Consider the following 25,242-nt stretch of genomic DNA (forward strand, 5'->3'; position numbering starts at 1 on the left):
GTTATATGCGGTACTTGTTTGTATACTATAAAATCCCAAACGAGAACAATCTGTCCATACTTACTTTTTAGACACGCAGAGAATTAAAAAAAATATATTTCGATATTTCTTTGAAAACAAAGAACATATAAATCATGTTATAAGTGAACTGTTAATATATATTGTAGATTTTGAATACTCTAGCTATTTGTTTCATTTCTTAGCTAAATTATTCATCCAATTAGAATTCAAGAAAACATGTTGAACCGCACCTGAAAGGTCACAGGAAGCACATGTAAACAAAGAGGGAAAACTTGTTTGTAAACAATGTTCAAACTATATATTGATGTTTGATTAAAAATGGGTACTATTATCAAGCATTCTTACTGAAATTATTGTAATGACAAATATCGACCAATCATTTCCATTCATTTATTTAAACCAAAGCAGTGGACACAGTTGGAACCCAAATTTATTCATAACAACATTTAAAAATGATTTAAAATTTATATATTACATATATCGGCCAAGAAAATATGTGTAGTGAAATTTGAAATAACTAAATAAATGCTCAATAATACAGCACAATTTTCATCTAGATTTGAGTCATGACAAGAAATGAATCTTAAAAAAAAATTAGTCATTTAGTGTGCAAATTTATAAGACAATTGCTATTTTGCTGATGAGGGAAAAATTGCCACTGCCAATACACCATATTGCTACTCCCGGCTGACCTGGATGCTTCAACTTTTGACACATACAACAATCACTTTTCCATTGTCGGCATTGTGGCTCCAGATATTTTGTTTTATGTCATCTAATTTTTACGGGAACCTATGTGATATCCAGTACTGGCAGACAAATAGTGATAAGGCAGTAACCATTTGATTTTCTGATTGGGGGCTATTGATTTATTTGGAAAAAAAAGTTTGTTTCCAGTTTTTTGAGAAAAAAATAATTTGTTTTTGACTCTGAGAAAAAAAAATGCTTGTTTTACCCTCAGCTGCCACTATATGTAATGCTAAAATTAAAAGAAAAACATGTTTCGGCTTGTCGCGAAAAAAATAGATTGTTTTTCACCACAGGCGGAAAAAAAAGTTTGTCCAGAAAAAAAATCCATAGCCCCCCTCAGAAAATCAAATGGTTGCTGCCTAAGGTGTATTAAATAACTTTAGTATGTGTTATGATTGCCAATAATACAATGATCCAAGAAATACAAAATGATGTGGATTAAGGCACTGTTAGGTTACCTTTGACAGTGAGCAAAACCAATTTCCTAAAATCTGGTAAAAACAAAAAAAAGGCTTAGACCAGATTGGGAATTATTTACAATGTATCTGTTATGGATATAAATTTACAGTGCAAAAAAATTAAACAGGATAAATATATTACAAATGGCAAATGACTAATGAACATAATAAAAGGCAACAATTTTGCAACTTTCTGAATACCTGGTTTTTAATAATCATGAGTTTGATCCCTTGGACATGTTGAAAGATGCTTGTTTTTCTGAAGGATCAAATCTACCAACTTGTTGTTTATTTCTCTTGAAAAGTCACTGCACTAACAAACATTTGATACTTTTGTTCTCATCAAAATGCTCTTCAATATTTTTGTTAATTTAAAACATTCAGATTTTTTGCACTAAAAAATGTTCAAATGTACATGTACATAAAATTGAGAATGAAAATGGGGAATGTGTCATAGAGACAACAACCTGACTATAGAAAAAAAAACAACAGCAGAAGGTCACTAACCGGTCTTCAATGTAGCGAGAAATTCCCGCACCTGGAGGCGTCCTTAAGCTGGCCCCTAAACAAATATATACTAGTTCAGTGATAATTGCCATACCAATTTCTGAATGGTACACAAGAAGCTTAAGTTAAATTAATACAAGACTAACAAAGGCCAGAGGCTCCTGACTTGGGACAGGCGCAAAAATGCAGCAGGGTTTAACATGTTTGTGAGATCTCAACCCCTCGCCCTATACCTCTAGCCAATGTAGAAAAGTAAATGCATAACAATACGCACATTAAAATTCAGTTCAAGAGAATGTATATTGGCTTTATATATAGACTAAGTGGATTTCAATTATCAATTTCATGTTAGTTATTTATGCCTAACCTGTTGACAGGACAAAACTTTTCAAATGATCAAGTGAAAAAATTGACCTGATTACAAAATGTATGACATAACAATAAAAAAGATAAACAGCTAAATTAAATGTATGACAGCAACAAAATCCAACTAAAGATTAACTTTTACAGGTTCCTGACTTGGGACAGTCACATATATTTAGAGGGGTTAGTTTTTTTAGCAGTACTCAACAGGACAAAACATGTGCATGGTGTAACATGTGTAACAAAACTACATAAAACCAACCTTTTAAACAATGGTGTAAGAAAGATTGGAAAGCTAAAGCCTGCCTCCTGCAGTCATGGGAGTGGGATTTTCTCGATTTGTTCTCGCCATTGGTGGCCTTTGGCTGTTTTCTGCTCTTTGGTCGGTTGTTGTCTCTTTGACACATTCACCTTTTCCATTTTACCATTATGCGCTAATGACTTATTATTTTACTTTTAGATAACAAGATGGCCGACGAAATGGAGGAAGATTTTGACGATGAAAATGAATGTGATGAAGAAAGTAGCATTTCTGAGAACTTTGTAAAAACAGCCATTACTGGTCGTGGTGTTACTTTACAGATGCTTATTATTGATGGCATTATAGAACCAGGCAATGGACTTCTGACACTTAAATATTTAGTAAGAGATATTGATATATGGAAATATTAAGGGCAATAAGAAATTATAAATAAAAATGTTTATGGACAGACTTTAACATTTATATACATTACATGATATAGATATAACAAGGATGAAAAAAATTAAAGTAGACAAACAATACTTTATTAGTAAATACTACAGCAGTCTGCATGGTTAGTCCGATGGCCCAGATTAGTAAATTTCATTCGGACTAGTAAGTTTTTGCAAAATTTTGTTTGGCCCAATAAGAAAAATGTCAGAATATTGGTCTTAGGACTAGTAGTTGAAAAAGTTTTTGATGCAGACTGCATTAGCACACTAATAGCTATGGGAGCATTTTTTAGTGCAGTCATGTTTTATATCTTCTTAACTGATCAAACATTGTACAGAATACACAGAATATCCTTTGAAAAATCTTTCATGGGGGTGCTGCTTGATTCATAATCCATACATACCTGCCAACTGTCACTATTTGCCCCTTGGAGGCTTCTTAATGGAAATTTTGAAATAGCAATTTTTCACCTAATTTTAAACAAAACAATTAATTTTACAATGGCTATAGGCTTTTTAAAGTATGAAGAACACAAAAAATAACATTAAAATATATTTGGAGGCCCAATAAAGGTTTTGTAGGACTTATGAGCCATCTTGCACGTAAAACCCCCATGGGCATTTTGAAAAATTGGCAGGTATGATGATCATGTTGATTGTTAAACAAGAGAAGTGAAAGATACCTTAGAAGGGCAGTTCAATCTCATCAGTTATCTTAACAGAAAAGTTCTTTCCTATATTAGAATATTTAACAACATTTTTAGAGTATTTATGCACAGTTTATGCAGTTGAAGATTGCAGTGATTACTAATTGAACTGATGTCATTAGCTTTATGTAGAGGGAAAATGTTTTAATAATGGTAAATACACAAAAATGTCTCATGTCATTTTAGGGAAGGAAGTTCATTGCTGACCTACTGCCAAATGGTAAAATAATGACGCCAGCCACCAAAGAGATGTTTGGTACACCAAGTGCTTGGGCAGCTCATTGTAAACGTCAGGTTAACCCCCTGAAAAAGTCTGGTTGTGGATGGAATTCTGTAAGTATTTATATGCTATCAAAACAAAAAGGGAAAGATAACCTAAATATAATTGAAAAATTAAAAAAAAATGTAAGAATTTTTGCAAATACAGATCGAAAGTGATTACCTGTATTTTCAGAAGTAGATAGTTTCCATTGACACTTTCAATGAAATCTTAGAAAAAAACTTTGTTATTGCCAAGTATATCTTACTGAAGAGCTACTTAATTTGATAGAGCAACCTTTCCTCTTTCTCAAGACATACGAAGTAAAGGTGATTATTGCAATTCCATCAATAAAACTAGAAAATCCTGAAAGGTCTTTGAGTTCCAGGGTGCGGGAGTTTCTCGCTACATTGAAGACCTGTTGGTGACCTTCTGCTGTTGTTTTTTCTATGGTCAGGTTGTTGTCTTTTTGACACATTCCCCATTTCCATTCTCAATTTTATTTGAAATAGAAAGTGGAAAGTAGCATTTTCAGATAATTATTAACAAGGATTGCACTCAGGATCTGTATTTCAAACTGTGATGTTCTTTTCTTTTTACTCATGTTACTAAAACTACCAGAAGGGTAAGTATATCCTGCTCGACATCTAAAAGTTTAAGGACCTGTATACAATATCAGAACAATAAAAGCACTTAGTATTTTGATTAAATAAAAAAAACTCACTGGAGGCCATTACCTTCAACTGGTATAATACTAGAGAGACACTTACAAAATTGGAAAGATTTCATGTAATGTTTAATAGTTGTAAATATCCCTTGTAACATAACTTATTAATTGTGAGCAGTTCCTTTGATTTTATAATAAATATTTTAGGTGATGTACAAAGGTAAAAAGTTGGACATGTGGAAGACATCTTGGTTCCGTAAACATAGACCAGGTAGTCCTGCTAGGAGGGAGTCTGTTGTAAGTTATAATTTGTTGACAACTTAATATGCAAAAACATGTAATATGTAATTATATTCAGTTAATGGTAGGGATCTTCAATTTGATAAATGATTTGCAACGCTAGTGATTGTGATTATTTCTGTGGGTTAGTTTTTCGCTTAAAAAAAACCCACATTATGATTTTTACTTGCACTCACGAATGTGTCAGGGTAAACATGTAAGTGTTTTCTCAAACCTCCCCTTTACCTTGGACAGTGGTGTTATTTATACATTCCTAACAACTAAAAAAGTACAAAGTACATTTATGAGAGTACTTATAGATTATCGGTGATCATCTCAACGAGATTGATTTTCTCGCTTGAGCCGGGACGGTGACAATGAGAATTTTTTTATTGCTATTTTACCTATGACGACGTTGTCAATTTCATGTCAATTTCGTTACCAACGCCACGTACATGCTTAATTTCTATCAATAATTTTCCATCTCAAGCGAGTAGAATGAAATGATTATTATCACAAAAAAAGATCAAAGGAAAAATGCACACAAAATTGCAGTTATTGACAGCTAGTTCAAAGCCTATAACAAGTTAACAACTAATAAAAGAAAATCATGTATCAAAGATTAAATATCAATCAGAACACATCCAAAATCCAATGGATTTAGTTTAAAGACATCATTTTTAAAGGTCAGAGAAAACATGACCTTTTGCAATGCCAAAATAGTGTTGATAGTGTGGAATTCCCATTTAAAATAGGTACCAACACTTAAACAAACAAAAGTACTTGTCCATAAAATGATAAAAGAGAATTTGAATGGGATTTTTTTTTTTTGCTGGAAAGATACTGACAAATGACATGTACATATTTGTATTTCTATTTTTTCTTATATGAAAACTTATGCAAATTCATACAGGTAGAAGTGCCAGTTTAGTGGTTTTCTATTGTATTTTAATACTGATTGTTAATTTAAGTCTAAATTACAAAATAATATTTTTCATAGTCGCCAAGAGTTTTTATGATGGAACAAAATGGTGAAAGGCCTGGAAGTGCAGCCAGTATACAAAGTAACCATAGTGACCGTCCTAAAGTATTTGATTTCAGCAATCTTGCCAGAGGTGTGTCTAAAGACCACAATGACCAGCAAAATGGAAGAAGTCAGAATGGCCAAGTTTCAAATTCAGCAACAGAATTCAAAGCAATACCTCCTCCAATTGACCTCAGTGTGAAATCCTCAATGGATAATGGCAATGATTCTGCTCATAGGTAATGACAGCATCACATATGTACAGATGTTGAAATGTTATTTTACCCCCTCACCAAATTTTGTCTGTCCTTTTCCTGAAATACTTTATATTGTCAAGCGTATGCATACAATCAACAATCACATCAGTAATTTCCGAATATACCTCCAACAATAGACCAAAGTCTGAAATCCACGATGGATAATAGCAATTAAGGAATAACAGTACTGTAGTTGAAGAGTTGCCACCGTCAATTGTAGATTTGACGGTCGCAAATGCAGTTTTACTGGCGACGCGTAGCGGAGACAGTAAAACGGAGATTTGCGACCGTCAAATCAAAATTGACGGTGGCAACTCTTCAACTACAGTACTGTTATTCCGATTCTAATGCATTACAAAAAGAAAAAATACGATAAAACTTGAAAAAAGGTCTAAATTTGACAAATAAAAAAAATCCGCGAAACTTCATGAATGATTTTGGCACAAAGACGTCATGGCTAAACGTGACGTCATACAAATGAAAACTTACAAACTGGAGGTTATGACGTTACTTGTACGCTTCAAATTCGAATAAAATTACATCAAAACGGCGAATTCGAGGTAGGTGTTGTTTTATTTTCCATTATATAGTAGTAATCGAACATTTAGTGATTCATCAATTCAAAATGGCGGGTCCCTCCTTAGTTACGCCTGGTCAACTGTGGATTTGACGGCAACTTTTAGCCAATGAAAAAAATTGTTACATCCAAATTGCATTAGAATTAATAGTAATATTCATAACAGTTTGTGGAAGCTTTGAAGAATGGATTTATTTAGTTGTGAAAAATACTGTGTTAGCTAAAAATTTAACAAGTACTAAGGGGAGATAACTCAAATCCAAGTGGAGAATCTGGAGATAACTTAAATCAATGTTACATGGACTGTTAAGTTTTAATTAGAAAAGAGAATGGAAATGAGGAATGTGTCAAAGAGACAACAACTTGACAAAAGAGCCAAGCTTCACAAGACATTCATTACCCACATTTTCATGTGTTGCTATCAAGGATTTTGATTAAGATTTATTTTGATTAAATCTATGGCTGTAATGGGTAATTTCAATTTGAATTTTAATTACAGAAGTCCTGGAGACAATAACAAGCCTGAGATACAAGAAGAAGGTAGGTTGCCTATAATTGTTTAAATCCACTTTGTTTGAACTTTAGTGGATAGTTGCCTCATTTGCAATCATATTACATCTCCTTATTTTTATAAAGTATCTGAAAGATAAACAAAAAAGTATATCTATATATAGGTTATGCCAAAACACTTAATTAACAGCACTTCGGTGTTCTCTTAATTAAATCAAATATTCCAGACTAGTACATGAGTAGCTCAGTAAATGAAAAAAGCAATTTAGAATATGGCATGCTTCCAAAGATAGTTTCTATGCTAACATTCCTCAGGAAGTTACAACATAAACATATGAAAGCCAGGGATGTATAAATATCTAGACACATAAGGTGACAATTAAAACAGGCATTTTTTGGTCTTGGTATTTACTTAAAAAAACAAAGCACTTAAAGATAGCACTCGATATTACAAAGCAATTAGAAGTAAGTTAACCAGAACAAGTGGAACAATACAACTGTTTTGCATGTGACTGAATGTCAATGTCAATTTAAGAAATATCAACATGTAGATCCATGTGGAAAATATGATAAAAATGTTGTACAAATATTTACCTTTTTAAAACACCATAAGAGACTTGTATATGGTGTCTAACACAAATAATCACAAAATTCAAAAAGTATTCAACAGTAAAAGATTTATTAATTTTCTCTTTTTTTCAGCTTTAAATTTGTCAATGAAGGAACCAGAGAAAAAAAGTACAAAAATTGAAACAGGAAACAAGGAAGCAAGAGTAAAACAAATGGTATCAGTTCATCATTCCAACTTGAGGAAAGGGAACCAGGACTTGTAAGTTTCACTGTCAATTTGCGATATTATAATCTTAAGTACAAAGGGTAATCTCATTGTTCATACACCAAAATGAAAATAACGTTACGTCATAAAGCCTTGAGGCCTTATGTGACTTCTGGTGCTGGGAGAATTAAGATTGAGTTTAATTTTCATTATTTAGTATGATTTAAACTAATCACAACATTTTGTGTACCTCTTGATAATATTACAGAGAATGTCATTAGATTCCAAAACAGCAAATTTTTTGTGTGAGGATCTATTTTTTGGGCGATTTCAAGCAGCTTTAAGAAGTACACTTCAGATCATGTGCATGTTGGCCATTTCTACTGGTAAGCTCTGAGTGAGCAAAACTTTTAGGAAAATTTCGTATAGTTTTTGAGCTGCCTTTTCTTATTTCAGTTTATTGGACAAATGCAATAAGCCTGTCACTGACCCCCCACTGACTGCCACTAGGCATCTCAGCATTGTGAAACTTATTTACAGTTAATGCTCATTACCACCAAATGCATATCAATTTATATTTTGTTTGGCATCTTTTTGAAGGTTTTCAAGTTATGTCCCTTTATTAATTGAAAAACTGATGGATGTGCCATTTATTTTCAAGCAGAGCATCCTTGTTTTATGTTTAAAGTAATGTTCTGTTCCAAATTGTATGTAATCTTAATGGTGGCATAAAGATATGATTATGTGAACAAGTATCAAAAACAGAGAGCAATTATCATTTCCATTTAGAAACACATACACATGTTTGAATTATTATTTTATGATTTTTTTTCTGTTTTCAGAAAGCCTGGTACCTTTGTGTTGTGTGAATCATTTAAATCATTAGGAAAGACCCAGCCATTCACAGTATCATTATCAACTAATGTTTTATTACTTATGGTAAGTAAACTGAGAATGAGGACTAAAGTGTTTGAACCTCACAACGCCTAAAGGACAACATCAGCAATTTGTCTTGCTTAGGGTCTTGTGTCTTTTGTCCATCAGTATTAACATCATAATAAACTTTAAAAAAAAAAATTGCTCCTGAAAATTCTGGAGGTAATATTACCATTCTTTACATAAATATTCTCTAGACCTAAAATTGAATCCAGCAATGCAGTCCACTATCAAACATGACCACAGATGCTGAACATTTTTTTTACATGAGCAAGACTATGGGTGCTTGGATCTGCTAATCCTGCCTGATATCACACTTATTTTTTTTGTTGAATTGGGTTACTCAGTCTTGGGTTTTTTGTGTGTTTTGTATACTGTTGTAAACTTGTCTTTTGGTCTTTTTCCTTTTTAACCATGGTGTTGTGAGTTTAATTTTTCAACTGGTGAGTTTAAATGTACCTTTGGTATATTTGGACTCTCTTCTGTAAAATCTATGTTGTGATCAAATCAATTTGATGACTCTCTATAAGCTTTATAGATTTAAGAGGTTGTCCAAGTAAATATCAGGCAAATCCTATGATATGGGTGGCACATCATAATTTTTTTTCCCACTGAATTTTTGGTTCCAATGCAATGTTCATATCATACAAGGCTATATGTGTCAAAGATATTTCTGAATCAACTGTGGATGGCTCAGAAAATGATTTTAAAGTTCACTAACAATGCAACAAAATTTTGTACAATGAAGAGTTATCTCCCCTTTTCAATGAATTTTCAGTGCTTTCTATTTATTTTTTCTCTTTATTTGTTGCAGTAAATAGAAAAACAAAATTTAACTTTGAGAAAGAATGAATTTATGATATGAAAACAAAATATGTCATGTGCCATCCACTGCCTGTTTTTTCCATGGACACCCTCTTAATACTTAGATATGAACATATAGATACAAACTGTAAACAGTAAAATGTGAATCTATACAAGATCTTCAAATTGCAACTACTATAACTTTGATATACAAATAAGCAAACATAGCTGATTGCAATTAAGGCAAAAAATAAAATACCAAATGGCAATGTTTTCTTCCAGGTGAATGATTCTGACTCATATGGGCCTCTTGCCAATGACTTTATAATAATTTAAAATATAAAAGTTAATATGAACAAGATCTGTTCAGAGGTATAATTTAAAAACCTATTTTTTGTATTTATTTAGGATTTTCATTGCCATCTTACCTCAAATGAAGTTGTTGGATACCTCGGTGGAACATGGAATACACAAACTCAACGTAAGTTATCAATACATAGACTGGAAGGGATCAAAGGATGAAAAAGAGGCAAAGATACCTTAGTGATGTGTAAATTTATGTTGGGCAATGCCATAGCAAGAAACAAAACTCAATTAAAAGATAAAAACCAATTAAAAAGTGAAATCACAAAAATACTGAACTTAGAGGAAAATCAATTCAGAAAATCCATAATCACATGGCAAAATCAAATAAGAAAACATATCAAAAACGAATGGACAAGAACTGCCATATTCCTGACTTGGTACAGGCATTTCAAATGTAGAAAATGGTGGATTAAAGCTGATTAAAATATACAGATCATGTGTTCAAGGATCTTAAAATAGTCATTCTACTTTCAGTTTTAAAAACCTTTTAGGATTCTCTGGATTTGTTGGATTAAAAATACATGTCTTCAAATATTTAAAAGTTCAATTGTTTATGTAAAAATTATTAAAACAGAAAATAGAAATTTAAAAATGGTCACCAGACCTGTATTTTAATCAGATCTACTCACAATGGAATAAAAAAACACAACAAAAGCAGAGGTGGATATAGATGGTTTTTCAGAGGACAACCCCCCTTTTCAGGGAAATATTTGGTTGATTATATAGGGAATCACTGAACTGACTGCCTCTTAGGCAGTCAGTGGGTCCCCTCTCTCATGAAAATTTCTGAATACGACACTGAATAGATTGAGCAATACAAACCCAACTTTAATTATGTGTTGATCTCAGATGCTCTGGAAGGATTAGCAGATCCTGCTCCTCATGTTCCATTAGATATGCTCTGATGAAAAATAAAACAATAATAGGTGCTTATAACAGTAAAGATTATTATGGGGACGAAGTCCCCTATTACAGTAGAAAATTCAATAAAAAAAAATAAAAAAATCTGAAAAATTTCCCGAATTTTTCATTGTACTAATGAACTCAAAATAGTTCAATTTCTTTTTGTCGTGTTTTTGAATTTCGGGATCGGCGCAGAAATCTACTTCTGTTTCGGTCTTGTTTACATGAGACTTTGAATAAAATGTATGTTTATGACTCTAAGAAACATGAGAAAGGAACTAATACTAATTCATTTAAAAAAAAAATGTTTGTTATTAAAAAAACGTTACCTGATGACAGCGTTTCTTTGTTTACATTGAATATTACGTTATAGCTTAAATAACGTCACAAAGATTAAAAAAAAATCATAGACTTCGTCCCCATTCACAGGTAATTCCTGCCTCATATTAAAAGATTTCTATAAACAATTATAAGTGGTTAAGGTGGTATGGGAGTCTAAAATAAAAATGATAGAATTTGTCCATACTTTGTCAAAATGTAGTATCTATTGATACATGTTCAAAAATATTATAGAAATGATAGGTCACCGCGCATTTTCTCAAGCTAAACGTTGTGACAAAAGGACAAATTTTGTATGGATTATACAGGAAAAAGCACAATTTTGTGAATAGAAACTAAACAAAATGATAGAATTGTATAATAAGTAAGGAAAAGATAGCTTTCAGACAATGCTTTTAGAATATCAAAAGAAAATAAAGGGTCACCGTACATTTTTTTCCGGCTAAAAGACAAAATAGGAAAATTTCATGAAGAGTCCTTCAGAAAATGCAGTTTTAGAGTTACCTCCCCTTAAAATGCCAATTGGTCCGAGAACACAATTAATTCGTAGTGCATTTCTTTTAGAACATAAATGAAAATAAAAAAAATCCCACCTGCGCTTTCTCAAAGAAACTTTTACAGTGTGTTGTACTACTTTTGGGACAAATTATATCAAAATTATAGAAAACTTCATCGCCTCTAACTCAAAATATGGACAATTGTATGTTTAGGGCGTCTTGAAATCTTTTGACAGCTTCCGAAGTGCTCATTTTCAACCTTTTTCAGCTGGACCAAATCACTACTTTCCTTTAAAATTCTGGACCCAAATTTTTTTACAGTGTAATTTCATCCCCCTACTTGCAATTTGAGGCATTAAACATGGAGAAATAAATTTGGAAGAGGTATAAAAATTAATGGCAAGTAACCCACTGTCAACACTAGGGACTATATTTGTGAACAACGAAAATCAAGGGACGACAATGGTGGTCTCGGACCTAATAGGGTATAAAGAGTTGACAAATCTTAAAAAGACTTGGTATGACCAAAGCTTAATGAATTATAACACTGCTTACAAAGTTTCATGACAATAGGATGTATATTATAGACATTAAGTAAAATTCTATACTCCTCTTTGCGTGTAAAATTTTGACGTTAAAATTGAAAAATTTCAACTATCAACATTTGGGGCTTTAAAAATTCAAATATTGCAAAAAAATACTTTTTAAATGACTTAATATATAACTTATCATGTACTTAAAGCAATAGAGTACTCATTTGATTTATAAGACTTGGCATAATTATTCAAAAGTCAAATTTATATGAGCCTGAGCCTAAAAATTGAGGTTTTTCAATGAAGGGGGGCCTTACATGAAGATGTAATATTTTCCACCAAATTTAAATTTGTGAAGCTTTTTGGTTATACATAATCCTTACATATGTATTGAAAGTACTTTAAATGGAAAGAAAAGTTACAAATAACATATCATATTAGTTTAAAAGGGTCATGGGCCATCTAAGAGTGGAAAAAATTTAGGGTCAATTTAGGCCGTGCCACATATTTACATTAAAAAATGCATATTGAGACTATAAGAAATAAAAATTTGTGTCTTTTTTATCATTTCTATACTCATGTGACATGATACAACAAATCTGAGCACAAAAAGACTCTTGCAATTAACTTTTCTTACAAGCAGTATGGGCTGATACAAAGATTTTTGCCTTTTTAGGGAAAAACTTGCATGTAATTTATTCTCAACAGGCTTATATTTAAACCACTTGCTATCCTACAGAAGAAAAGAAAGATAGTATGTGAAATGGAACAGGTACAAAAGACATTGTAAAGTGCATTTGATACAAATTTAGAGAGGTCTTCAATATGGACATCAAATTTTATGTACCAAGCTCCCCACTATTGACTTCATCCAAACAAGGCATTAGACAAGGGTCATTTATATAACACATTTTGCACATTTTGTCTGAGATAAACTTCTTTTCTGTAGATTCAGAGTTCATAAATAAGTAAAAGAAGTAGATAAAGGCATAGAAACACAAATATTGACACATGAAAACCTGCCAGATAGAAAGTCAGGATGTCATTTATGCATCAATATTGAAAAAGTTATAAAATGCCTATTTTGACCATAAAATGCCAAAATTGGTTATTTTTGCAGAAATTCTATAAAATAAAAGTTTATATCCTTTAGTTTCATGCTATTTGACAAGTTGACACCATCAAATAATTTAGGGAAGTTGCCAGAGTACAAATTCTATATTTACAGATTTCCCCTCTTAGGTCCGAGAACACAATTAATTCGTAGTGCATTTCTTTTAGAACATAAATGAAAATAAAAAAAATCCCACCTGCGCTTTCTCAAAGAAACTTTTACAGTGTGTTGTACTACTTTTGGGACAAATTATATCAAAATTATAGAAAACTTCATCGCCTCTAACTCAAAATATGGACAATTGTATGTTTAGGGCGTCTTGAAATCTTTTGACAGCTTCCGAAGTGCTCATTTTCAACCTTTTTCAGCTGGACCAAATCACTACTTTCCTTTAAAATTCTGGACCCAAATTTTTTTACAGTGTAATTTTATCCCCCTACTTGCAATTTGAGGCATTAAACATGGAGAAATAAATTTGGAAGAGGTATAAAAATTAATGGCAAGTAACCCACTGTCAACACTAGGGACTATATTTGTGAACAACGAAAATCAAGGGACGACAATGGTGGTCTCGGACCTAATAGGGTATAAAGAGTTGACAAATCTTAAAAAGACTTGGTATGACCAAAGCTTAATGAATTATAACACTGCTTACAAAGTTTCATGACAATAGGATGTATATTATAGACATTAAGTAAAATTCTATACTCCTCTTTGCGTGTAAAATTTTGACGTTAAAATTGAAAAATTTCAACTATCAACATTTGGGGCTTTAAAAATTCAAATATTGCAAAAAAATACTTTTTAAATGACTTAATATATAACTTATCATGTACTTAAAGCAATAGAGTACTCATTTGATTTATAAGACTTGGCATAATTATTCAAAAGTCAAATTTATATGAGCCTGAGCCTAAAAATTGAGGTTTTTCAATGAAGGGGGGCCTTACATGAAGATGTAATATTTTCCACCAAATTTAAATTTGTGAAGCTTTTTGGTTATACATAATCCTTACATATGTATTGAAAGTACTTTAAATGGAAAGAAAAGTTACAAATAACATATCATATTAGTTTAAAAGGGTCATGGGCCATCTAAGAGTGGAAAAAATTTAGGGTCAATTTAGGCCGTGCCACATATTTACATTAAAAAATGCATATTGAGACTATAAGAAATAAAAATTTGTGTCTTTTTTATCATTTCTATACTCATGTGACATGATACAACAAATCTGAGCACAAAAAGACTCTTGCAATTAACTTTTCTTACAAGCAGTATGGGCTGATACAAAGATTTTTGCCTTTTTAGGGAAAAACTTGCATGTAATTTATTCTCAACAGGCTTATATTTAAACCACTTGCTATCCTACAGAAGAAAAGAAAGATAGTATGTGAAATGGAACAGGTACAAAAGACATTGTAAAGTGCATTTGATACAAATTTAGAGAGGTCTTCAATATGGACATCAAATTTTATGTACCAAGCTCCCCACTATTGACTTCATCCAAACAAGGCATTAGACAAGGGTCATTTATATAACACATTTTGCACATTTTGTCTGAGATAAACTTCTTTTCTGTAGATTCAGAGTTCATAAATAAGTAAAAGAAGTAGATAAAGGCATAGAAACACAAATATTGACACATGAAAACCTGCCAGATAGAAAGTCAGGATGTCATTTATGCATCAATATTGAAAAAGTTATAAAATGCCTATTTTGACCATAAAATGCCAAAATTGGTTATTTTTGCAGAAATTCTATAAAATAAAAGTTTATATCCTTTAGTTTCATGCTATTTGACAAGTTGACACCATCAAATAATTTAGGGAAGTTGCCAGAGTACAAATTCTATATTTACAGATTTCCCCTCTTAGGTCCGAGAACACAATTAATTCGTAGTGCATTTCTTTTAGAACATAAATGAAAATAAAAAAAATCCCACCTGCGCTTTCTCAAAGAAACTTTTACAGTGTGTTGTACTACTTTTGGGACAAATTATATCAAAATTATAGAAAACTTCATCGCCTCTAACTCAAAATATGGACAATTGTATGTTTAGGGCGTCTTGAAATCTTTTGACAGCTTCCGAAGTGCTCATTTTCAACCTTTTTCAGCTGGACCAAATCACTACTTTCCTTTAAAATTCTGGACCCAAATTTTTTTACAGTGTAATTTTATCCCCCTACTTGCAATTTGAGGCATTAAACATGGAGAAATAAATTTGGAAGAGGTATAAAAATTAATGGCAAGTAACCCACTGTCAACACTAGGGACTATATTTGTGAACAACGAAAATCAAGGGACGACAATGGTGGTCTCGGACCAATTTGAAAATATTCAAAAACAACCAAAAATAATCTACACTTGTAAAAATATTATAAATCAGTTCTTTTAAATGAAAATTCACATTAAATATCTGCATTCCTGCATCAAAGTTTGCTAACTTGATAGAAAATATGGACCTTAGATTCTCTGTTTTTTACAATCCAAGATGGCGAAAGACACCCATACTACCTTAAAGAGGAGTTAAGGATGCCAAGTGTTGTCTGACAAATAAAAACAATGACAAAGTCCATGCTCTGTTACTGTGGATTCATTAATATTCGTTGGATACCAATTTTTGTGTATTTGTGGGTACAGGGGAGCCACAAATTTGAATATTCAATAAATTGCAAGTTTACAACAGGAATGCATGCAGAATTTGCCAAAACCATTTTTTATATTTTATATATCCAGAAATATGCAAGTTTTCCTCAATCCACAAAAATTGGTACCCACAAAAATAGATGAATTCACAGTAACAGAATACTTGAAAAGTATTTTGATTTAAAAAAAAAAATGAAATGAGAGTTGAACTAATGCATTATGGTTAAGATTATGAGAACATTTCAATTAACTGTAGTGTGTGTGGTCTATATAAATGTAGATACAATTTTCCGAAAAATTATGTTTTTAAAAAATCAGACAAACCTTCTTTCTGATATTATAGCTATTTGATAAATATTATTCTTAAATATTTCAGATATTATGAAATTTTCTCTGAAATTTCAAGACCAAAAGATATGACACAAATGAACATACCAACCAGTCAAAGAGAAATTTTCAATCATTGCAATATTTTTCACTTGTCTCCTCGTTGACTTGTTAGTACATTTAGTGTTTGATTTGTATTTTACAGATTTAAGTATAATAGATGCATTCCCATGTAAAAGTCATTTGTCAGACGGACATAAATCTGCTGATGTTGAAGAAGAGGTAATTACTCATGAATAAAAGGGGATTTTAGGAGAATTCACCAATGGAGGAATATGCAATGATGCAATAAAACCAAATGCTATAATAGGGCAATATTTAGTTCAACAATATACAAATGTCTAAAAAATATTAATTGATTGTTAATGCCACTGTCAGCACACTTGGTTATATCACACTAGTAATTTTTTTTATTGTTGAAAGGATTTGGAGTATGGAGAGAGAGAACCACAACCTTCTACAGGAAACTGGCCATAATAATCAATAAATGTCGAATTTTAAAGCACCTGCTACATGAAGGGCTTGGAGTGATGTAGTAGATTTTGATGAATTGCTTTTCCATATATTGCCATATGTCTGTGCAAAAAGTCCTGGTTCAAATTGCCCAACTATTAGAAAAATTGTTTGTCATTCATACCTGTCAACCTCTGAAAATGAAAAGTCAGGTCATGACCTGCATTGAGAAAAAAAATCTCAGGTCATAACGCGTACAACATTTTGCGGGCTCAATTGAAGAACAAAAATATGTTTACATATAATTTATATAGTCAATATGTATATAAAACAGTTAGAACATGTATACAAGTTTATTTCAGACTATTGTTATATTCCATAGTAGCAGACTTGGCATTCTTTAAAAGAACTGCACTTGGTTTCAGTTCATAGCAATGCAAATGTGTATTCATTTTACAAGAAAGAAGAGCACACAGTGTATCCTTATTGAGATCAGCCCTAAACTCTGTAGCTATTTTCTTTACTAAAGAAAATGCCCTCTCACTGTCTGCATTGCTGTTTGGCAAAACCCGTAATGTTTAAGCAAGTTTTGACAAAACAAAAAATCTTGGCTTGTTAAGAAAAATGTCATGCAACTTGGACATTTCTCCCCAAAATGTACCAATGTCAGTTTCAGGGGAAGTGCAAAGTGGAAGTTCATCTAATGGAGTCAACTGATAGTCACTGAACTCATCTTGTAGCTTGTTGAAAATATCGTTACGTAGCTCAGGTAAACAAGTCCTACATTTTGACTTTTGGTTACATTGAAAAAGACCGATAAAACCGAAGGTCGTATTACTTCTAAATACCGGAAACAATTCCGGTCAGAAATCCGGGTGAAACGGGTAATGTTAGAAATTCCCGGGACCCGCCGGGTAAAGAAAAACTCCCTGGTGAGAGGTGAAAATAACGGGTGTCACCCGCAAAAAACGGGTGAGTTGACAGGTATGGTCATTTAAACTTAAACTATCAGAGATATGTATTTCTGTTAGATAGATACCAATGGCCATTATTATTAGTTGTGTAATTTTCAAAGTTTATATTTTAGATTAAAAGGATGATGAAGAGACGAGGATTGTCATTGGTCGGTTGGTATCATAGCCATCCCTGCAGCCAACCAGATCCTTCAATACGAGATATAGGTTGTCAGATGTCATATCAACTTCGTATGAAGGGATCTGGTGCTACATATTACCCCTGTGTGGGTATCATTACATGTAAGTGTAGGAGACAAGGCTTGTAATTGGTTTAGAATTAAGCAGTAATTCTTTCAACCAATCAGATACCGCAGTTCAAGAAGCAAGACATCATTTAAATTTTTTGAGACAAGGCATATATATCACCAGTTGACAATTTTAACTCTCAATCTTTCAGCCAATTAAGTTCGTTAATTCTAGTTCTAAGCTTTATTACCATTTTTTTTTAGTTTTAATCAAGAAAGAGAAAGAATGTTCAAGAGCAAATAAAGATATGAAAAAAGTACATACATATAGTTAAAGTACATACAAAGAAGAAATTGTCTAAAATTTTCTTAAATGAAGTTTTCAAAGTTGATAATATTTGGTTACTTGTGACAATTAAGCTTGATACAACAAAATCTTGAACCATAAATCAGAGACAAAGCACTCCATGGCGAAAAAAGACATGTTAAACACACATAAACTAATCCAAAAACACAACACAGATTGACAAATTTGGCAAGAAGAGTGGGCTTGGGAGAAGGGGTTGTAATATTTTGGTCGAGCCTGCAGAAAGCTCAACATAGGTATATTAATCAGGCGGTGGCAGCTGCGGCAGTGTTAGCTAACTTCTTAAAAGCTATATATTATTGACCTCATTTTTATGGTTCAGTGACCATTTGGTAAAAAAGTTAAGATTTTTTTGTAATGTTGAATTCTCTCTTATTGTAAGTAATATAAGAACTATATATTGGTATGTGGGTACCTTGCAAGGTCCTCATGCCTGTGAGACAGTTTTCACTTGACCTCAACCTCATTTCATGGAACAGTGAACAAGGCTATGTTTTGGTGGTCAAGTCCATATCTCAGACACTATGTGTAAAAGGGCTAGTATATTCGATGTATGGAAGGACTGTAAGGTGTACATGTCCAACTGGGAGGTGTCATCTGACCTTAACCTCATTTTCATGGTTCAGTGATTATAGTAAAGTTTTTGTGTTTTTCTCATACTATATGCAATAGGTCAACTATATTTTGTGTATGGAAATATTTTATGATCTATATGACAGTCGCTCAGGTTTAATTTGACCTTGACCTCATTTTCATGGTTCATTGCTCAGTCATTGTCAGTGTTAAGTTTTTTGTGTTTTGGTCTATTTCTTATTATAAATCTAATACTATATGCCATAGGTCAACTATATTTGTAGTATGGAAGCATTTCTAGCTGTACATGTTCATCCGACCTTGACCTCATTTTCATGGTTCATTGGTCTTTGTTAAGTTATCTTGGTTAATGTTAAGTTTATGTGACAGTTGTAATAAAGCTTTATACTTAGGACTATCAACATAATATCAATGATTAGTAAAGAAGGCAAGACATTTCAGCGTGTGCACTGTTGTGTTGTTTTAATCAAGAAAGAGAAAGAGAGACTGTTCTACAGCAAATAGAAATATGAAGAAAGTACATACATAGAGTAAAAGAAAATCTTGAACCTTAATTCAGAGAAAAAACACTCCATGGCGAAAAAAAAGACATGTTTAACACTCATACTCTAATCCAAAAACACAACACAGATTGAGAAAATTTAGAGTTGGTAAAAAGAGGGGGTTGAGGAGAGGGGATTCATTTGATCATTGGCATTCATACCATATTTTTATTATAATTTCAGCACCATTCCACAAAGTCCAGTCCAGTATTGATTCCAGCTACAATATGTTTATGGTTATGCCTCCATTAGAGGTGGGTATATATAATTAAAATATATTTAAAATGTTTGTTCATGTGTATCTTCATCCATCAATAGGTTATTGGATGAATCCAAATTTTCTTAATAAAAAATATCAAAATACAACAATTATTCCAGCTATATTTATCTTAATCCATCAATAGGTTTTCGGATGAATCCAAATTTACTTGTTCAAAAATATATCAAAATACAAACAATGCTTTTATAATATGTTTATGGTCATACCTTCATTAGAGATAGTTACCAGGTACCAGGATTATAATTTAGTACATCAGACGCGCTTTTCCACAATAAAAGACTCATCAGGGATGCTCATATCAAAAAAGTTATAAAGCATAACAAGTACCAAATTGAAGAGCATTGAGGATTTATAATTTTCATTTTAAGGAGATTCTTAAAGAAAGATTTTTGGTATTTTCCTCCATCAATACATCAATTGATGATTTTAAAGAACAACAATGCTAAATTTGTTTTGACAAAATAATGTTATATATATGTTGAAATTGACTTACTTTGAATTTTTGTTTACCACTATAAGTTGAATAAAAAATTTAAAGAATAAACCATTTTCAAACACTATTATTGACTGATTGATTAATGGTTGCTCAAAGTAACTTGCAAAACAACTACATCAAATGAAAGTCCCTAACTAACAGTAAGTCAAATACTTTAAAAAATCTGCCAAACACACATTGACGTTGAATTTAAAAAAAAAATGCTTAATGTTCATTGCTGGGTTCAGTTTACCAAAAGTCACTACAATGTAACCTGCCTAATCAAACACCTGAGCATTCCAACATCCTGCTTTTACCGGCACATTTCTCTAATCCCAAAATATGTCTCTCTGTACAGTAAAACCTGGGTATTCTGACATACTGCCTTAAACTGACATTTTTGTCTGGTCCCCAAGTGTGTCTGATTACACAGGTTACACTGTATTCACCATTATGTTTTATAAGAAATCCTAGAAAATCATCTTAACATTTCAGGAAGAGCCAGCAGACTGTGGTATACCTATGAAAGTAGCATATGTACTCAATCAAAACCAATCAGTCACTGAGGAACTGCTGAGTGAGATGGTTAGTTTTTATTTAAAATAGAAACAACTTGAATGTTGAGTAAATCATTTGGATAAAATCAAAATAAAAAAAATACATGGTGAAAAAAATTGTTTTATAACTATAATTGTCACTGATTATTTTGCAATGAATTACATAGATTTCTCAATGAAATAAAAAGCTATAATTTCACATGTGAAATAAACTTGGATTATATCACTCCTCTGACTTCATACAACTATAGACAAGGATAACCTCGTGTCAAAACAATTGTTTAGGTGTAGAAAAAGATATCGTTCCTTACATTTTCTACTTTAATTTAAGAAAAAAGCCATTAGCCAATGAAATAAACTCGTGATCAAAAACACTGATGATTAACTCATGCACACATTCTTGAATTAATGTGTTGCTCGGTAACTTGTTGAATATTTTTCTCTATTTTAACTCTTCCATTAGCTTTTTAGCTCACCTGGCCCGAAGGGCCAAGTGAGCTTTTCTCATCACTTGGCGTCCGGTGTCGTCCGTCGTCGTCCGTCGTCCTTAACTTTTACAAAAATCTTCTCCTTTGAAACTACTGGGCCAAATTAAACCAAACTTGGCCACAATCATCATTGGGGTATCTTGTTTAAAAAATGTGTGGCGTGACCCGCCAAACCAACCAAGATGGCCGCCATGGCTAAAAATAGAACATAGGGGTAAAATGCAGTTTTCCGCTTATAACTCAAAAACTAAAGCATTTAGAGCAAATCTGGCATGGGGTAAAATTGTTAATCAGGTCAAGATCTATCTGCTCTAAAATTTTCAGATTCAGACAACCTATTGTTGGGTTGCTGCCCCTGAATTGGTAATTTTAAGGAAATTTTGCTGTTTTTGGTTATTATCTTGATTATTATTATTCATAGAGATAAACTGTAAACATCAATAATGTTCAGCAAAGTAAGATTTCCAAATAAGTCAACATGACCAAAATAGTCAGTTGACCCCTTTAGGAGTTATTGCCCTTTAAAGTCAATTTTTAACCATTTTTTGTAAATTTTATATATCTTTTACAAAAATCTTCTCCTCTGAAACTGCTGGGCCACATTAATCCGAACTTGGCCACAATCATCTTTGGGGTATTTAGTTTTAAAAATGTGTGATGTGACCCGCCAAACCAACCAAGATGGCGGTCATGACTAAAAATAGAACATAGGGGTAAAATGCAGTTTTTGGCTTATAACTCAAAAACCAAAGCATTTAGAGCAAATCTGATGTGGGGTAAAATTGTTTATCAGGTCAAGATCTATCTGCCCAGAAATTTTCAGATGAATCGGACAACCCGTTGTTAAGTTGCTGCCCCTGAAATGGTAATTTTAAGGAAATTTTGCTGTTTTATGGGTTATTATCTTGAATATTATTATAGATAGAGATAAACTGTAAACATCAATAATGTTCAGCAAAGTAAGATTTACAAATAAGTCAACATGACCAAAATAGTCAGATGACCCCCTATGGAGTTATTGTCCTTTATAGTCAATTTTTAACCATTTTTCATAAAATTTGTAAATTTTTACTACCAGTAACATTTTCCAGAGAAACTACTGGGCCAAGTTCATTATAGATAGTGATAATTGTAAGCAGCAAGAATGTTCAGTAAAGTAAGATGAACAAACATGTCACCATCACCAAAACACAATGTTGTCATGAATCCATCTGCTTCCTCTGTTTAATATTCACATAGACCAAGGTGAGCGACACAGGCTCTTTAGAGCCTCTAGTTTATAATTCTCTTTTCTTTCAGAAAAAAGTTCGAGATTTTTACCGAGGGACTGATGACTGGATAAACTTCAATCATTCCTGGCAATCATCAATCAAATATATTGATAAACTCAAGGTCAGTTCTAAAATACACAAGGTCAAGGTCAGTTCTAGCATGGTTCATCTGACCTTAACCTCATTTTCATGGTTCATTGGTCAATGTTTAGTTTTCTTGGTTAACACTGTTAATAAAATCAATAGGCCAACTAAGCTTGATTTAATGAATGATTGCAAGGTGTAGATGTATTTCTCATTTGGTTTATCTGACCTTGACCTCATTTTCTTGGATAATTTTAAGTTTATGGGTAATTTGTAGTAAAGCTTTATATTTAGGATTAAAAACATGAAATCAATGGTTAGTAAAGGAGGCAAGGCATTTCAGCTAGTGCACTCTTGTTGTAAATACAAATATATAGACAAATTTGAGGTGAGTTCTGGTAAATACAAGTATGTAGACAAACTTCTTCTTTTTTATAATATCAAAAGTCTTTTCTAAAATACAAATATGTAGATAAACTCATGGTAAGTTCTTGTAATTAAAAGATTTTATATGGTGTTTATAGAACAGCATTAGCTTTGAGATGTGATGATGTTTACAAAATTCCAGCAGCTTATGAACCATAGAAAATCTGGGAATGTGCAAAAGACTAGGTCAACATTTTGATTTTACACATTGAGTGTGTTGACCATATGTATGATATAAAATCTATGGTTATCTCATCAACTTGATGTGAATTTTAAGTCAGGAATATGACAGTTGTCCATTCGTTTGATGTGTTGGAGCTTTTGATTTTGCCATTTGATTAGGGACTTTAAGTTTTGAATTTTCCTCAGAGTTCAGTATTTTTGGGATTTTACTTTTTTTAAATGATATCTCCAGTTATATGTTTATGTGTTAAGAATGAAAATATATTGTGTATAATTGTCAATTTGTCCTATTTCAATGTATATGGGGCAGAAGATTGGAAAATAATGAACTTTGAACTTTGAACATATACTTTTAGGAATCATTGAGCAGAAAACTACCTGCTGATCAGATGGATAGTGGAACACTGCTAGATTTTGTAGAACACCTTGTTCTGAATAATTAATGGTTATTAAAGTTGGAATTTCTTATAAATCGAATGATATTTTGGACAGAGAAATGTCAAGATTTTATGGAATGGAAATTGTGGATGATTAACTACATCAGAAACAAAGGCCTGAAATATTAGACATGAAACTGTTGATATTCTTACTGATGAAATTATGAGAAAAAAACAAGTACTGTGGATTCTCTTATTTTCTTGGCTTCCTATTTTCATGGATTCAGGAGAACTGACCTTTTAATAAATGCCATTTGATTTCGTGGTTTTGTCAAAGTCTGCATACATTCTAATAGAAAATTTGTAATTTGTTGTAAATGATAATTTGTGGTTCCCAGGTTACCAAAAAATTCCACGAAATTTGGTATCGAAAGAATGATAATGAATCCACAGTATTTAAAATTTGTTGAAGAAAACTATGGATTCTGATCTCAATGATAATTGTATTTTCATGATGTTTTCATTTTCAAGTTTTTTTTATACAAGTTAAGGCATTTAAAAAATCATTAATGGGCATTTAAGGAAATTTGGTTGTAAGCGCGAAGCAAAAAAGTATTTTATTGATTGAGATGTCTCTAAGAATGATTTTTTTTATTTATCTTTGTACAAATATGACTAGTGGGAATAGAATACTGCTTAACCTAGCCAGTTGCAATAATAGCAAATTGGAAGGCAATAATACTATAACTCAGTAATAAAATTAAGTCAGCAATAATCATAGGGACAAACAGTATGCTGCTTTGCTTTGTAGATTTGTAAGAATGTGGCAATAAGAATTGTTATAAGTAAACATGGAATTGCCAATTTTGTAAAAAAAAAACATGTCTAAGGATTAAGGATTACAAAGTTGGTATAGGGTAAGTTTAATAGGTTTTAGACATTTAATTGTGAAAATAGTCCATGAAATCTGAAATATATCATATAATATAATTTATCTTTATCTATGTGTAAACTTGTGACAATGCTTTAAATTGTATATTATGATTAAGGAAAGGGCATTAGTCAATTGTTGGTTTTTTTTTGTAAAGTTTTGAAATATTTGCTGAGAAATCAGCCACTTTTAAACTTCTATAATGCAGTTTTTTTATAAAATGTTAAGTAGGCTTAAAATCTTACATATGGTATCCCAGTAGGGTTTTGGGTCAAACATAGGCTAGAGGCAACTATATGCTATCATAGTAGACTTTGGCCTATATTAGGCTTGTGACCAGCCCTATGCCAATTGCAAGCTTGAGGTTCATCATATGCTTCTGTGGATTTATTTATTTGCATGGGTATCAATTTTTGTGGATTCAGTAAACATTGCATTTTGTGGATATATGGTTTTGCCAATGTTGAATACAAGCCTATAGAACATTTGTATTTAATTGAACATTTGAATTCAGTGTCCACCTTTACACATTAAAATCCACATTAATTGACATCCCACAAATAATAATGAATCCATAGTACGATATTAGACCTTGGGGCCAATTTTAGACTTGATGCCTTTACAATCAAACAATAAATCA

The 25,242-nt window shown here is 32.0% G+C and overlaps 1 protein-coding gene across 2 annotated transcripts; it reads left to right on the forward strand.

The window, feature by feature from the left end:
- Positions 1–236: 236 nt before the first annotated feature.
- Positions 237–25,242, forward strand: LOC134695477 (MPN domain-containing protein-like). 2 transcript variants are annotated; one of them, XM_063556749.1, is made up of 15 exons: positions 237–274; positions 2,560–2,741; positions 3,686–3,832; positions 4,633–4,722; positions 5,705–5,967; positions 7,062–7,102; positions 7,775–7,901; positions 8,690–8,786; positions 9,996–10,068; positions 16,519–16,595; positions 17,914–18,082; positions 19,714–19,784; positions 20,781–20,870; positions 22,630–22,722; positions 23,651–25,242. In XM_063556749.1, the coding sequence occupies exons 2-15, from the start codon at positions 2,568–2,570 to the stop codon at positions 23,735–23,737; spliced, it is 1,599 nt and encodes a 532-aa protein (XP_063412819.1). In that variant the 5' UTR covers positions 237–274; positions 2,560–2,567; the 3' UTR covers positions 23,738–25,242. The 2 variants fall into 2 exon arrangements, with proteins under 2 accessions (XP_063412819.1, XP_063412818.1); XM_063556748.1 differs by having other exon boundaries at positions 237–343; positions 23,651–25,239.

Source organism: Mytilus trossulus, chromosome 13 (assembly GCF_036588685.1).
Source record: "Mytilus trossulus isolate FHL-02 chromosome 13, PNRI_Mtr1.1.1.hap1, whole genome shotgun sequence".
Classification (NCBI taxonomy): domain Eukaryota; kingdom Metazoa; phylum Mollusca; class Bivalvia; order Mytilida; family Mytilidae; genus Mytilus; species Mytilus trossulus.

Bases quoted from the DNA above. Each gene is read 5' to 3' on its own strand.
- LOC134695477 (XM_063556748.1), top strand. The intron at 2,742-3,685 runs GTAAGAGATATT...ATGTCATTTTAG, and splicing joins TTCTGACACTTAAATATTTA to GGAAGGAAGTTCATTGCTGA. The intron at 10,069-16,518 runs GTAAGTTATCAA...TGTATTTTACAG, and splicing joins ATGGAATACACAAACTCAAC to ATTTAAGTATAATAGATGCA.